At 39.3% G+C, this 17,412-nt stretch overlaps 1 protein-coding gene across 1 annotated transcript in view; it reads right to left on the bottom strand.

Annotated features, from left to right (window-relative positions):
- WT1 (Wilms tumor 1) overlaps positions 1-15,183 on the bottom strand; it is a gene marked incomplete at its 5' end in the record, with an annotated part of 16,099 nt that extends 916 nt beyond the window's left edge. The window contains 5 exons of the mRNA XM_010195055.1: positions 3,027-3,110; positions 4,764-4,853; positions 12,223-12,373; positions 13,755-13,858; positions 15,118-15,183. Of these exons, the coding sequence (XP_010193357.1) occupies positions 3,027-3,110; positions 4,764-4,853; positions 12,223-12,373; positions 13,755-13,858; positions 15,118-15,183 (495 nt within the window). The remainder of the gene's footprint in view (positions 1-3,026; positions 3,111-4,763; positions 4,854-12,222; positions 12,374-13,754; positions 13,859-15,117) is intronic.
- Positions 15,184-17,412: the final 2,229 nt, after the last annotated feature.

The raw sequence follows: 17,412 nt of genomic DNA, 5'->3' as shown, positions 1-17,412 counted from the left end.
GGAATGCTGATGGAATGCTTTCATCAGCTCAGAGCAGTGCCTGGTGACTCATGTTTCTTTTAGAATTGCATTTTCTTTCTGTTTTTTTTTTCCTCAAAAATAGATGCAATATTTTAAAGTAGGTCCAGCTCTGGGACTGGGCTCTTCAGTGCTGTCTACACACCTCGCACTCTCCAGCTCAAGGCACACTGGGGTGGTATGAGCTCACCCAGACATGTCCTCTTCTTTACCTCACACAATCCAAGCAAAAGAGTATCTGGGATTGACAGAAATGTTGTGTATTTCTGTTTGCAAAATCCCGTGCAATACATATAAAGGGAGCGGGCAGGGGGTTAAAGTCTACTTTATCCACTTAACATACATCCTGGCAAAAGTATCAATTATCTCACATGAGTGCATAAAACAGTATGGGACAAAATTGATCTGGTCAGAGCTACTGATAAAAATCACAGATTGTATAAAGTGGTCTTCTTTCATCTCAGCAGCATTAGCAAAACCATCCTGTGAACTGATGTGAGTTATCTATTACTGGCCAGTTCTTCACTGAACCACCACAGTAAAAGCAGTTTTGCTGTTTCACAAGCAATTCTGGTTGTCCTCTTGCAACAGGAGGCAGCAATCTCTATTCATTCTGCGCTGGGCAGAAATTACTTTGTAAAGGTTCACTGTACAGGTATCAGAAATCAAATTTCCATTGCAAAAATGTATATAGATGCGTGGAGTTTCCCTTTGATCCATTTTTTGCTTTTGACAGCAAAGATTGCTGTCACAGTAAAATTGCTTGTGGAGAAAAGAAACCCTGAATTTGTAGCACAGTCAATAGTTTGGCAGGTGACTTAAAATAAGGATGGAATTAGATGGAAGTCACCTGGGCTTTGCTTCATCAAGATTTAACATGGAACAAGTTAACTCAAGCTAGGTGTTTTGTTGCAAAATTTAGGGGGTACAAGAAAGAAAGAGGAATGAAGTCACAAGGCAAGATGGAGATGAAAAGTCCTCACCCACCACTCGTACTCATTCCCCTCAGGATACGTGTGTTTTACACTCAAACGAGCATGATGCCCCAAAGATGATCAGAGGGCTGGAGCACCTCCCCTACGAAGACAGGCTGAAAGAGTTGGGGCTGTTCAGCCTGAAGAAAAGAACGCTCCAGGGAGACCTTACTGCAGCCTTCCAGCTCCTGAAGGGAGCCTACAGGAAAGCTGGGGAAGGACTTTTTACAAAGGCAGGTAGTGAGAGAATGAGAGGGAATGGTTTTAAACTGGAAGAGGGGAGATTTAGACTAGATATTGGGAGGAAATTCTTTACTGTGAGGGTGGTGAGACACTGGCACAGGTTGCCTAAGGGAAGTTGTGGAAGTTGCTCAAGGCCAGGTTAGACAGGGCTTTGAGCAACCTGGTCTGGTGGGAGGTGTCCCTGCCCATGGCAAGGGGGTTGGACTGGATGAGCTTTAAGGTGCCTTCCAACCTTAACCATTCTGTGATTCTATGATACATCCAAAACTGCAGTGCAGGGCTCACACAGGACCTGAGACCATGGCAGGCAGCAAGTCCATACAGACATCTGTGCTACGAGGTTATCAGTGCTTAAGTGAGGCTGCTTTCAGCAATGAGTGCAGTGTGGGCTTGGATCACATGGAGCAAGAACTAGAATGGGGAGATGAGTTTCACTAGGAAAAAGAGCGCAAATTCTTCACTAATTTAGCTAATCTGGGATAAAAAAATTATTGGTTAATGAAAGTAATGAATTAGCAGATTACTTAGCAGTGAAATGTGATGGGGAACCCAGCTTTATCCTGATTTGCTAGCATGTGACAACCACTTGCCATTTTGTCTCCACCAGAAAGTTACCTCTTGCTGATTAAGAAAATACCTTTCTTCATGCAAATACCCACAGACCCAGGCCCTGCAGCTCAGCATGAGACTATGGGGAGAATCCAGGAACACAGCCATGCCCTTTACCATCTGTAGATTGCAAGTACAGATATGGCCGTTACTTGAAGCATTTATTTGGCCAGTGCCACAGAAAATGCCATCGTTCTCAGGTAAATAATTTCCTTTATTAAAATTTCTCTTTTATATTTGAAAGTCTTAAAGTCTGTGTGTTTCTATGGTCCAGAAGAGAAAAAAGAATCCTTAGCAGGGAGAAAAAGATTTTCAGGCTCCTTGTCCATCTGTACAGAGACTGAATTTAAAAGGTTAACGCCAGTATAGAAAACACTGTGAGGTCTAATAACATGTCAAATTGCTTGGTAAACAGTTACTTAGTAAAAACACTACACATATAGTGGAAGGCAACAGAAAATGTCAGTTCATAGGAATAACTCTAAAACTTAAAAATAAAATACAGAGGTTGCTGCAGTCACTCTTTAATGGTGTTTACATTTACGTGAGAGCAAAGCAGACTAAAATGGCCTCCTATTTTTTCCCAGTATTTATATGAAATGCTACGGTTTCTGCAAAAAGGTCCCTGAATATTTGAGTAAGCTTTTACTTTAGTATCTGTCAGTGTGAGTTTGCAAAAGGCACTCCTTTTATCTTCTGGAGAGATTACAGTACAAGCAGCAACTGCAAGAGCTTTTCCGTGCTATCCTGCATTAGGCTCAACTGACACTTAGGAGAAGCATGAGTAGGCATGAATACTTTAGATTACAGACCTTCGGCTGAAGCTAGAATTAAAATTTCTATCTTGTAGGGTTTTCTCAGTAGAGGCAGTAGATCAACTTGACATTTGTGGGCTGAGACCATGATGCTCATTTCACAATAGCTGACAAAACATACTTTGCCAAGTTGAAATTTCTTTAAACATGAAGAAAAAAAGTATAATTTCCAAAATCACCTAAATCCCTTTGTAAGAAGTGACTATAACACTTGAGAATCTAGTCACACTGAAAAATCAGCACACTCTGAAATTCCTTCTGTTGTTTTAAGTATTTCTTTCTAATCATGTAATTTACAACAACATTGATTTAAACTTTAAAAATAATGAAATATAAATGTGAAGAAAAGTTTACGCACTTGTTTTACCTGTATGAGTCCTGGTATGAGTCTTCAGATGGTCAGATCTGGAGAACTTTCTCTGACAGGTTTTGCACTGGAAGGGCTTCACACCTGAAAAGATGAAAAAGTCTGTCCTTATGTCCCAATGCCCTTTGGAAGGGTGAATGAAGTCAGCTGTTTCTGAATTTTCAAAATAAAAAAATCCAGACTTTAACTGCTCCTCCCAGCTTCATGCCTACATGATAACAGAAACTCATTAACGAAGACACCATCCCTTGTAGCCTCCTCTTCCAATGCCTGGGTCTGAAGCCTCCAAAAACCACCAACATAAACAAACACCCACAGACACTCTTGGATTAAGGAGGATCTGCAAATGTTATTAATTCTGATCCAGTGCCTTGGCACTATTAGCATCATGCATGAGCAAACAGGACATAAGAAGAACAGAAGTGCAGAAGGGTTTTTTTATATACTCCCAATAGGCTTAACTGACTTTACACTTCTACTACTTACTTTACACATTGCACGTAACTCTTGGGGACTGCTTAACATAGATAGGTTCTAGCATGCAGCTGCTAAAAAAATATCATCCCAGTAGAGTACTTTTACCAACAGCTTTTAGAGATACTTCCTACATCTCTCAGTAACACAGTCTGAGTGGGAAAGAACATCTTTAGCAAGAAAAGTAGCAGGCAGAAATCCACCACAGAACAGTGAGTAATAAACCAATTGTCAGGCCACTCTCTGAGATACTGGAGACCCATTTTCTTGCTGTGACTCAGCCAGAGAAGTGCTCTGAAGCCCTTTTTCATGTTCCACGCAGAGGGCCCTCATGGTTTCACTCCCAGATAAGAGCCTGAAGTCACCGCCATCTCCTCTTCTGTGATTTTGAGACAGGCAGCTGCCTCTCCTGTCAATCTAATCTAGAGCTCCAAGAACTTCTGAAATGGGCTGTATTGACTTTTCCTGAAAACGTGTATGCACAAAAAAAACCTTGCTGAATTTGGACTGAACTCAAAAGTAGTTTTGGTTGTCTCTGAAGAGTTCACCCAGTAAATGATTCACTGAGAAAGAAACACAGTTCTAGCAGGACCCAGTCCCATCTATGACTGCTGCTGCTCTCCCTGCTACTCACTTTTCAGGCTGTTTATGCAATCCAACCAGACAGATCTTTGACATTTCTCTCTTTGCTGCTCCTAGAATCCTTCTTTAGTTGGAAGAATTCAAGAAAGGCTCAAATCTAAGCTTAAGGAGTTTGCTGAATTAGGGTCTTAAGCATTATAGCTGGTGTGGCTTTTGCTTCACCATTCTGCGTTCCACATATAAATGCACAGTAATTCCACCAGAATTTCAGGTCATGCACAGGCAGCATTCAGCTATTAGCATTGCCACACAAACATCAGAATACCAACAGTAGCATTGAACAGGTTACTCACTGGCAACCTTTTCTTGCAGAACTGTTTGGTTTTTTAAAATAATATATTCCCTCTATTAGCAATACCATATAGAGCAAACAGTTTCATTAAGAAAGCTGTTTCAAAAAGATGGTGACAGGATTAAAGAGCTGTCTATAAGAACATAGTAGTGCTGAAACACCATCAAAAAACCACAGGTGCAGTAGCTAACTTCAAGAATTTGGCTCTATAGGTACTGTGTGTGAGCAGCCATAACATCCAAAAAATACAATTTTATAAGTATACTTTTTGGATTGCTATTCACATATAAAGATGAACTCTAATGAGTAGCGAGGAGTTGCTAACAAACCTGTATGTCGTCTTTGGTGCCGTTTGAGTTGGTCTGAACGAGAAAATCTTCGTTCACAGTCCTTAAAATCACACTGATAAGGTTTTTCCCCTGTAAAGGACAAATGGTTTATCAGAAAATACACCTAAACAAGGGAACACATCAACTTGAATCAGAAGACAAAACATGTTACGCTAAAAGACTTGGACTTTTCTTCTGTCTAAAGCCATTTAGTGGTGCACCAAGACTCATTTGCAATAAAACCATATGGCTGTGTTGGAATCAGTGTGGAAAGCTGGCATAATTCTACTGCAGTGACACTGATACTGAATCTGCTCATTCTAAAAACATAGCCTATTAGGTTAATGCTACCAAAAAAATCAGGTTACATGATTTTTTTTTATTGTTTTCTGATTTTTTGCTGGAAAAGAACAGAAATCTCCTGGTTTATATTTCTCAGGAAAAAACCCCTCTATTAATCCCTTTCCACCTGCTTCAGTAATATATAATTTGTACAAAGGAACAACTCGCCACTTGCTCTAAATTGGATTTGAATCAAAAATTAAACCAATGACATCCATGGAGGTGGTAATTTTAACCATACTAAATGGATTAAATGAAAATGAAGAGCAAAGTTCAACCACAGAAAAATACATTCTCTCCCAAAACACAAACACTGTTTCTTCCACAAAACACGATTAAATAGAATTTCTTATGTAGCTGCACATATTTCACTGGCAAACCTATGAATTATTGCAAAAAGTAAATGTAAACTCTTCTTCCACCTCCTATACAGTTTGGCGGAGATCCTCAGGATGCGTTTTGTCTAGGATGAAAAGTGAGATTCTGACGTTCTAAAACAAATTAAATTCCTACAGTCTTCTCAAGTGAACATGGTTTCCAATGCAAAAGATTTCACCAACCACATAAATACGCAAAACGAAATGCAGCGATGAAGGAGGCTGAGGAAAGAGGGAAACATTGCTAGCATGTAGTACACCACAGAGTTGGTGAAATCTGGCCAGCACAGAAAAACCTAACCCATATGCTGTTACAGGAGGAGCTGTATGATCTTTCAGATCCGACTCGCATCTAGTCTAAGGCTTTTTTGCACAACACTGAAAACCTGTAAAAGCCTCAGATACAATTACATTTATACCTACATAAAGTCTGTTTACAGTGCCACAGCCCTGCGGAGAGGCCTCAGCACAAGAAGTAAAGAAACATCTCCCACTGCAAAGCTGGGAGGATCCTGGGTTTTATCTGGAACATACACACAAGACCAGCTGGGACCTGCTTTGTCTACTGTGGAAACTGAGATGTAAAACAAAGGTCCAGCAGGAAGGACCTAAAGAAAAACATCAGCTGCAGTGGGTTTAATTTTTCTGGATAGATTTTTTAAAATGTATCATAAATCTTCATTGCAAGTGTCTGCATTTCTGATTTTATTTATGATGAGGAAACGTATCCTGGTTGCACTGGTATTCTGAGATACTGGTGCAAACTAGTATAGCTTAAAGCAAAAGCCTTCTGATCCAGGTAACACAGTATAAGCAGCACATTAAGAAGAGCATTCCAAATTCATACTGGTGTGGCTAAGATTTTATGAAAGCCATTAAATCTGCAAGAACAAGCTAACTTCCTGTGACAGTCACCCAAAGGAGTTTACTGATTCTGAAACTTAGGTGTGGACAATTTCCATGTCTGCTGCGCTTAATTTATTAGCATAAGGGATTAAAGTTGCCACAGGTGTTTGAAATAGTTCCATACACTTTGGCCGCAAGAACTCCCTGGGGGGTGCCTGCTTTTCAGAAACCACTTACTTCCAAGGAATTCAGCCCTTTGGCAGATTTAAGAGGGGCAATGTCAGCAGTGCAGAGTGCCGTGACAGGATGATTGTCTGCTAATTGCAATCTAAACGCAGAAGATGGTTAAGGAGGTATTTGAATAAAACAGTATAACGGGTCTGATGGCATGCACATGAAAGTCCTTCTTTAAATACTTTGAAAGATAATCTTGATTAAAATAAGGGCAAATTTAACCAATGCATATATGAAAGGAATCAATATAAGATGCTTACATAGAGATATGAGGAAATTGCGTAGAAAACAAAAAGCAAACAAAAAGAGACAGAAAATTTGGACAGAAATCCTATTTTCCCTTTCATTCTACATCTTCCATGTCACCTAGTGCCAAACAAAATGCCTGTGAAGCCAACTGTCACATACCTGCTAACTCCCATAAGTTCTGTCAGAACAGGACAACAGATATGTCCCAGCTTAGAAAAAGTCTGTTCGTACCTCATTAAATCACCATCCAGAAGGGTCAGAGCAGTGTCTAGTTTCCCCAGGCCTATTAGAGCCTCTCCAGTAGAAGACTAAAGTCTCTTAATGTATGAAAAATCTCTCATAGTCCTGTCACCTTCCTATGTGACCATCTACAATTTCAAAACAAAACAGAGGATGAAGACAAAGCTTCACCAGCTCCACCCGCAACTCAGAGGCTCCCATGATTATTTACATTTCATTACTGATAAGAGGGCACACAAAAGAAAGGCTATAATAAAATCGTCAAGATTAGAGAGGATAGAGAGAATAGCAGTTTAGGAAAATATTTAGAAAAAACAAAGCTCAGCAACCAGAGAACAAGTGTGAATCTGCCTTGCACATATTGCATTAAATGCTTTTAATAGAATAAACCTATTTTCTAAGAACCAATTGACTTAAACTAGAGGAAGCACACACAATTTCGCTAGAGCAATTTGCCAGATGCAAGGCAAAACAGAAATTCTTGCTGCTGTAGCAGTTGCACAAAATATTCATCAGCATTGCATTTAATGAAGGAGTGCTGCAAGAGCAAAAACCTGCCTGTCACTAAGGAGAAAACATCAGGAGAGGAGGCTGGTTGTGAAACCAGGGACTGAGGTCTGAGCAGAATCTGAAGGCTTGTCTACAGTACCTTCACCAATTCAAACCCCTTTTTCTGTATACTCAATCAAATGAGTACAATCACGTCATCACAACTTTACCTCGCTAATATAACATTTTTCTGTTCAACATAATTTGCTTTAGCAAACTTAGATAAAATGTATGTTTCTTTATTTAGTAGGGAGCCTTTATAGGTAACATTTTCTGTCATCTTCACACCAGAGTTCAGGTGTGAGGTGTCATTACTGTTTTGAAATTAATCTTCTATTTTAAATAAGTATTCTTATTTTATGTCATAGAAAATCTAAAAGCAGTCCATGCTGGGTGAGGCCAAAGATCCATGCAGCCCAGCAGTCTCCCCACAACTCACCAAAGATGCTGGAGGACAGCAGAAGAGAGCAAGAATGGAGCAGTACTTCCCCTGGACATTCTCCTAGGATCCAGCAGTTTGTGAGTTAGCAACTTTCTGAGCCAAAGGTGGCCTTCTATTTCATGCTCCCTAATGGAGTTTCTTTCCATTAATTTGTCCAGTTTTTTATTGAATACACGTAAGCTTTCAGCTGCCACAGTATTCTGCAGAATGGTTTTTAACAGCTTAAGTATGAAGGTCAGTATTTCAAAGCAACATTAATGAAAGAGTGCTCTCCTAGAAGTCACCACACCAGACTCTTAAAAGGAGAGCCTGTGCAGTTCCCAGCTCAGGCACAGTTATACCCTTTATACCCATTTATCAATTTATCATCTCTGTATATAGAGAACATATCTCTGTCTTTCAAAGGTGTTGTAATGATGAACTGCACTAATGACTGTAAAGCATTTAGCAGCATGGTGACACATGTCATAGTATAAGGATATCTGCTTTTCTCAAAGCAAAGAAATCATTATCAGACGATTAGCATAAAAATCATTATTAAACTGCATTACTTACATCCCCTAGAGCCTCAGAAATCCACCACCAAGAGCTGTGCTCCCTAGCACATCAAGGACAACCTTCCTAATTGACAGATTCTTATACTTCACTGTACAAACTCATATTTGGAGTTGAGCATATTTAGGCTGAAAGATATCCCTGGCAAACAGGTAGAGAGGATATTTCCTCTGCAAAGATGCTCAGTTTTTCATTAGGATAAATCCAGTTTTTCCAGTGTGTGGCACTGAACCCAAAGGGTTTCTGGCAAGAATGCTGATGTTTCCACCATAAATTCAATTTATGGAGGTCTAGACATCAATTTGTTTCTGCAAAGAATTCTCTGAAGTCTGCCACAGGATGACAACTACATTATTTGCTCTACTGTTTAAGAGTTAGAAGTACTTCTGCATTTCCTTTCAGAGGTCTATCTACTACAGCAAAATACACCAAGATAAGAAAAAAGCTTTTTCGGCTGTACGTGTTTCAATAAAGTCATTGTTAACAATGGATAAGCAGTCTTGCAGGGTACAAAATGTCAACATATTTCAACTCAGGCTATGTTGAAACATTGGTAAAAACTGATTCTAGAATCCAATTGGGTGTTTCAGGGCCCTGCTTGAATTTTGCAATACTGCAACTGGTGAAGAATGGAAGATCTGATGAGCCAGTCCTCTGTAAGTATCTATTATGGAAAGAAAAAATAAAATCAAGAGCAAACATTATTCTGCAAAGACACTATCTGCTGGTTTAATATTAGATATATGTAACAATTTGTTTTCAAATCATGTGTTCATAATTTAAAAATTGACCTTCCACTACACTAAGAAAGGTGAAAGATCTTCAAACCCATGACTGAATCCAAAACCACCTTACAGGACAAGTAAAATTTTATGTTGCCTGTAGAGAGGTATACGAAACACAACCAAATTATCCTCCACTTGAGCTGACATCTGACAGATCTCCTGACTTTAGACTGGCTTGTCAGGATTTCTTCCCAACAAAACCTTGAACCAGAAGAAAAGACACATCCATTTGTTTAAGAACATTAGGTGTCATGTTTGCCTACTACTTTCTGTCTAATATGCTAATTCCACCAAGTTTGATTTCAGCACTTAGTAGGGAACTCTAGAATGGAGGTTTAGAGTTCACTGGGCTACAAACAGAAAGATGACAAGAGAGCCTAAGAGATCGCCACATAATTACCAACATAAACCAACTGCTCACTCCAGTCATACTGGCCCTTAAGATATCCCCTAACATATAAAAGCAAGCAGGTGGAGAAAAGAGAGAAAGGGCAGAGAAGTGTGAACTGTAGCTACCGTAACTGTTATCAAAAAGACACACGTTCTTCATAGTGATGATTGATCTGCCCTTGGACAAAACTGGTTTCCAAATTTTTCTTTTGACAGTCAGATTTTCCACAAGCAGGAGACACAAATCAGGGTTAGACAAAGAAACAGGAAGTTACAAAGGAGACTGGAAATGGATTTGCATCACAAGAGTTAGTTCAGCTGCCCAAGATTCCTGAAGAGCATGCGACTGAAAAAGACCATTATGGCCACCAAGTCCAGACCACACCAAACTCAGAAGTGTTTGCAGACTGTCTGCTCCAGATGCTCTGATATAATATAGCTCAGCAAGCATTCCCAAAAACTAGGAATAACATGACAGAAGGGCATCATATTCTAAGCCTCCACAGCAGCCGAGAATTTAGTAAGTAAAATTTCCAGACAATAATCACAGGAAATGGTTAGTATCCATACAACAGGCTGAGGACACAAACCTGCCAGTCTGATAAAGGGGAGAACTCCCTTCTAATCCCAAAGCTGACTGCATCAGCCAGGCAAGTTACCCAAGTGACTCTCACACCAGCCATGCACCATCCCTGGCTGCTTCTCTTTAGATGCAACCAACCTCAAAAGCTTACATGGTCTTATCAATGGCAATGTTTGTATCAGCAAATACAAGGTTTGGGAAACAAGTTCACCTCTTATGGAAAGCAACCTGCAAAAGTTTAAGAAATAAGTAAGTTTTCTTGTCAACACATCAAAATATAGTGGCAGAAAGATCTGGGCCCACCTGTACAGAACAGATGTATGAGGGAAAAAAGTGTTCTTCCTTTAACCTGTTCCACTATAGCATAAACCAAAGGAGGGGCATGCATGACCTCAAAGACAATGGGAGAAGTCTCTCTAGGGATGCTAGATGGCCATAGTATTATCCTCTGTGTCTTCTGGGGCTTTTGTGACTCTAGGTATCTAGATTATATGTGGTAAAATTCTGAATTTTTTTTTCCAATTAAGAAAGAAATAAGGATGTAAGCTGAAGTCCTTGTGATGCATCCAGAAATAATATTGTGAAAGCCAAACAACTAAATGGAATAATATACAGGACCAGAACAAACAAATGATGACTGTTAAAATACAGAGTAAATCAATTTAGGAATGAAATAAATAGTGACTATCAGAAAAATTCCAACTGTTTAGGCATACTCAAGAAAAATACTTCAGTTAATGGACGCCAAAAGATCTCTAAATTTTCTGTTGTTTTCAATTTATTTACAGAAAATTGAATAGTGTTTCTGTAGACCTTCATCTTTAAAGACTGAATTCCAGTTAACCAGTAGTCTTGATTATCTTTAGTGTATAAACTGAGCAACACTGAAGATGTCTGAATATTTTGTGACTTGCCCATTCAGAAAATAAAAATGTTTTGTAGTGTTCATTTCTCACCCGTAAGTATTTTACGCAGTTAACTAATGTCATCATATGGTCTCCAAAAGGCAGTTTGCAACTATTTTTTATTAAATGTTAGACAATCTGTTAAGCCACAGCAGTATGAACTGTCTTTTGGTGGTCTGTTTCATCCCTTTGACCTTCCATCTTATTCATGGTTAACTGAACATCCATATTTACCATTTTATCCACAAATTTCTAGATTAGCACAGAAAGAACTAACTACAAACATGATAGGCAGATGAAAATAATAAAGAGCACATCTAATGCTATAACATAATTCTACATTTCCAACAGTATAAATCTGCCAATAGCGGAAATAATTCCATTTACTCTTTGTCAGGGTGCAGCAGGACACCTGATTTTCACATTTTGAGATGTAATTTATATTGCCTGAACTCAGAGAATCCGGATCTTAGCCTACAAATGACTGGCTTCAGGCTCAACTCTTCATAGAAAGATCCCATCCCAAGGAAGCTCATTTGCCAAGCCCTGCTTTCACCCCTAGACAGAAAAGGTTTACACAGAGGAACAGGAGGATGCTAAATGTCTAGGTTCCTCTTGCAGAGGAAACTTCTTAATAGTTAACAGTTAAGATTTGGAGCAAGCTTTGGTGCTCCCAAATGAGAGGAAGGAAAAGAAAAAATATACGACCATTCACAGCCCCGAATGATGCCCAACTTGCTGTCAGCGCTGCTTTGTTTTTCTTCACCAGATTCAGAGAGTCTTCTGCATCCAAAAGAGGGATTGCCCAGATGACAGAGCACATACATACCTCATATGACAGATTCTCACTGCCCCTGACCTGGCAGATCACTTCTTGCACCTTATGCCTTTTTAAAACCACCCTACCCACTCTGCTGTCCAGTGCTGTAGTATGATTTATACCAATCCATGCTGACACTTACCAGTGTGCTTTCTGCTGTGCATCTGCAAATGGGACAACTTAAAGTATCGCTTGTTACAGCCAGGATATGCACACATGAAGGGACGTTTTTCATTCGTCTCACTTGTTGATCGGACAATAGTTGGAGCTACTCCTGGCACCCGTCGGACATCCTGCAATGACAGAGAATTGCTAATGCAATATGTACGTTCTCCAGCTTTACTTAACATATTCAAAGACAAACAATCAAAGGCACTTCTCCATGACAGCGAGATAGTTAATACATTATATTACAAACAGGCCATTTTATTTTATTATACATTACCGAAGTTATGTATACCTTAGTCTGTTCTTTGCAGAGTATTAAAATTATTTGAAAGTGAAATACAGTGAACTCTACTTATTAAATTCTCTAACTAATATTTATATGCAAGATTAAGTGGGCCACATTCCAACCTCATGTAAAATCACACAATCCTAGAAGATCACCCATTGGCACATGAAGTATTATTAGACTTACACCAGTGTAAGAGACAAGAGCACGAGCCAAAGTAGCATTCTCCTCTTTATTTTAAATATTCATACAGAGTTAAAGGACAGAGAAATTAATTTATTGGGTTAATATAAATTGGTAAAAAAAACAAAACAAGAAAGACTGTCTAGGTGGGGCTGGTGAAGAGTTCAGCCTTAATGCACTCTGGCCACTGCCACAATGTTCCATCAGAGATGATCTTCTCCTCCTGGGATAATGAACTTCCTTAGACAATGTCAACTGCTTACTTTTATTCACTCAACAAAAGCTGGCTCACAAGCATACCTCTTCTGAGAGCTTGCCACTGAATAATGATATGTTAAACTATACAGAAAAGGAGAAAAAGAAAAAATGCTATCTAAAAACACTGATGTTGACAACACAGAGCAACACTGAAGAGACGAATATTATGTAGTGACTTAGCCATCAGTTTTAAGAACATTTATCTTTTACAAGGGTATTTATTAATTAAATGACTGTTTCAGAAAGGGAGGAAATTAACTCCCATGAATGGTAAGTTCCTTCCAAATATTAACTAATTACTTAGTCATTAGGAAACAATCACTATTATATTTCGGTTTAAGGAAATCTGTTTGAATTAGTAAAGTTTCAGAAATCCATAAAAGCAAAATGTCATCGAACACCTCCTTATATACAGTTATCAGACGTAGTCCATTGTAACCACAGAAGTTTCACAGAGACAAAGCAATGGGAGCTAGAAGTTGGAAACTGGATCATATATCTTGGACAATTCTGAGACACTAGTAAGGAATACTGTCTCACAGATATACTTCAGAAGAAGAAATAAACAATTTTAAATTACTCTGTCAGAAAGAAACCTTACATTATACTTCAATGGCTTGAGTGAAGTCAGGACATTTATCTGAAGCGTTTCTTGCAAACACAGGGAAACCTCAAATCAAGGATGGATGTATAAATACCAGTGAAGTAGTAAATGAAAATGAACATTATAAACAGGCAGCAGTTTTACTTCCCTATGAAGAATGTCCTACTATACTCACTTGTATGCCTCTAAAAACTCCATGGGTGTGTATTCTGTATTGGGCCCCACAGCTGTATAACATGGGAGCACCATGGTTCTCATTTTCATATCCTGCTGTATGGCTGTAAAGAAAGAGGGAAATAATGGAAAAATGAAATATTTTTCAGTACTCAACTCCATGTGTGAGGTTTCATTTCTTAAGCTGGTGAAAACATATGCAGAATTCACTTTTACAGTCAGGATATTCAAGTTCAAATGAAATTCACCAAAGGAAGCCTGCTTTGCCTTCATAAGGATCTGCTCCCGCTGGCACAATGCACTGACTCCATACATACATCTCTTAGTATCCATTAAGACAGACTAGTAAAAAAAAAAAAAAGTCATGATCTGAACTCTGATGTATTTCCACAAAGATTTTAGGTAAGAGGAAAAAATCCACATAGCAGCACAACAGTGTCATATGCACATGTACACGTTATTTATCAGTTAAATGTGGGGCTGGCTATTGCTAATATCTTTTGGAATGAGCAAAATGCCTCAAGTTTCACATTAAGTGCAGTGGATTTTTGTCAGCACCTCATGACTCAGATATTACCAGATACTACCAAGAAAGTGATGACATTTATAAGAGTAGCAGTCATGTACTCATAAACAGAGATTACAAATCACTGTCCAAACTATTTATGCCACATATCAGCTTTAAGGATGCACTACAAATTAATCCTTTATATAAATAAAATAAATAAACAAAACCAGCCTATCCCTATTAGGTATTCATTCTCAAGATTCCTCATACAGTATCATCACAGTAATTTAAAAAATTTGTAACCTTTGTTGTGCTTTGGGGGTGTCACAACCATATGTTTTATCTCACTGTATTCTTCAAAATCCTGTGTTCTTCTGTCCAGAATGATAGGAACATTGCTGTGTTTCCTGTTTACAACCTTCTTAATGTCAAAATTATGTGAATATATTTTAGTATTTACTTTTAACGACTATGTTACATTAGCGTGTACATTGCCACATGCATTAATATACACTGGCAACAGCAAGTGTTCAAGTTTTACACTGCACTAGAAATCAGAAAGCCCAGAACAAAGCCCAGGGGCACACAGCTAGGGACAAAGATGGATACATAGGATGTTATCCCAGTCTTTGCCAAATGCTTGCAATAGCAATTTGAAGGGGTCCCTGAGGCCCAGACTCTAATTTCACTGGTCCTTCCTTTCTCTTCACTCAAAGTTCATGTGCAGAGTAGAATTACAAGGAAGTTTTAAACCTCTTAAGTGATTTGCAGAACAGGCAGTGGAACTGGAATGCAGGGGATGTCTCAGCAGTTTGTGAATCTCACTAAGCAGGAGGGTAGCAGTATTTGTGCACAGCTCTCAATGCAGCCCCTAGGTTGCATTCCTCTTTATTTGTCCTCACAGTGACTTGCAGGCTGCCACCTGGCAGGCATGGTCCTTCAGATCAAGTCCTTCCCTGCTTAAAATACTCGTTTCAAATCCTGGCTCCACCTGGCTATTTAAACCAAAGGCTATGCCTTTTAGCAAGGTGTGCTCTGTTTATTTCAATTTTAAGTGGCAAACAAGTGATCAGAATGAAATAAGTTGTAGGGTGGCAGCAAGAAAGGATGTCTGATGTGTAGTAATGTCTGTAAAGGAAGGTACCATTATCTGATTTAAATGTATTAAACTCTTCTCTAGATAGGTACCATATCCAACTCAATAGTATCTGCTCAGGGCCTTTTGTCCCCTAATACAAGTAACAAATTACTATCTGCTATTACCATTTGCTATTATCATTTGCTCAATGCGGGTTCCCCACCAGCATTGAACTTTCCTATTTAAAGGGAGCAAGTCCATAGATGTTAAAAAAAAAAAAAAGGTTGGGTTGAAAAGCACCCAACCTATGGTGGTACCCATGTTGATCACAAATTGAACAGTGCATTTTAAAACAGAAATGAAATTAGAACTGCCATTTCTAAGAAGGAAGTTGTGCAGCAGAAGCTGCTGCTGATCTCTACCGTAGCAGCATATCAAGGGTAAATATGAACTTCAGCATTCGTCACCCTGAGTAACCCTGTAACCTCTCATTGACACCTGTACTAGCAACCTTACACACTACAACAAACAAGAGACACAAAGTTAGGTAAGAAGAATTCCCAGGACAGAAACTTGAGCAGAAGGAACAGGAATACACAGGAAAAGCTTATACTGTAGAACACAGCTTAAGAACTTTCCCTCCGAACTCACATGGTTTTCATCGTTCACTGATAACCTTCTTTGTGAAGACCAGTCAGTTCTGAAATAACTCCTTCCAGGAATAAGCAGCAAAACAAAGACCCTGTCTGTGCCCTCAAGAAGGGCTCTATGAATGGGAGGCATCCTCCAGATGATCTCCATCTCAATTTTTATTGCACATTCGGAAAGTGTTCCTCAACATTCAGTCTTTTTCATATTTCCTCCCATTATTTCTACTTACACTTCACTAAAACTGTACATACAACTGCAAAGCCTTGAAGATTAAAACCTGTTTTCTGAGCCTCTTGACCCATAACATACTAAGTAATGAACAGCTATCTACTTAACCAGCTCCCCAGGAGACATGCTTTACTAATCAGGAACCCTCGTTCCCATTTTACAATGGGCACGTTTCCATCAACACGGGTTGGTGCCCAACGTGGTCATATGGATGGCGACAGTAAAATGGATCATGTGAGATTTCTCGGTTAAAATATTATTTATTCACTATGAAGTGCTGAGGAATAATCTGACTTTCAGGGAGACAGAAATTAACAGGTGAATGTTCTTTCCAGCCAGTGGAGAAACTGGAACACTGACAGAGGAGCTTTCACAAACCACCCCACCACCACCACTCTCTTGAACCTCACCTTCACTCTGTATTGATAATAACCTCACTGACAAATATGTATTCTTTTTCCAGCCTCTCTACTCAATGCATCCATGATGTATACCACAAAAGGTATACCACAGTTTGCACAGTTGGCTTGTTTCATATTGCTGCAATTTATATACTAAAGTAAAAGTACTGATAGAAGAATTGATATAAATCTCCTAAATACATTACTGAAACTCAAACACCTGCTTTACTGCATACAAGAGATAATGATCCAATGTAATCCCACATACATGAGCAACACAAGTAACTGATGAATTTATACCTGGAGTACATTAACTAAATGGAAATCTTAAGAGGACAGGAGATTCCTTAACTGTCATCTTTTCTGGTCAGGCACTCTATGTTGAACTAGGCAAAGACAATGCCTTATACACTTAAATGACCACATCTGTAAGTAAAATAATGAAAAATTATCCTGATAGACTCTCAGGACTAGATAGCAGCCTCCACCAAAGCATTGCAATGTGTACACTGTACCTCCCAAATCCACTAACAATATATGCGTTATAAATAAAGACGCATTAGAGATCATACTGTGCTGTTCATACGAACAGCGATAATCCAGGGTAGGTAACGCTGATACTTCGGGAGAGACAGGCCCCTGGGAGCAGGGCCCACACGGTCTCTCCCAGCAGGATGGGCTGCTCAGGCAACACCGCAGCAGCCTGGAGCTCAGCCAGCGGAGCCGCTCACTGCCCTGCCCCAAGCGCGCTCAGAGCACGGCCGAGAGCGGTCACAGCTCCTGCACTGTCCCT

This window comes from Mesitornis unicolor, unplaced genomic scaffold (genome assembly GCF_000695765.1).
Source record: "Mesitornis unicolor isolate BGI_N332 unplaced genomic scaffold, ASM69576v1 scaffold49971, whole genome shotgun sequence".
Lineage (NCBI taxonomy): Eukaryota > Metazoa > Chordata > Aves > Mesitornithiformes > Mesitornithidae > Mesitornis > Mesitornis unicolor.
Note: the sequence above shows the minus strand (reverse complement) of the source record. Positions and strands in the feature narration are given on the sequence as shown.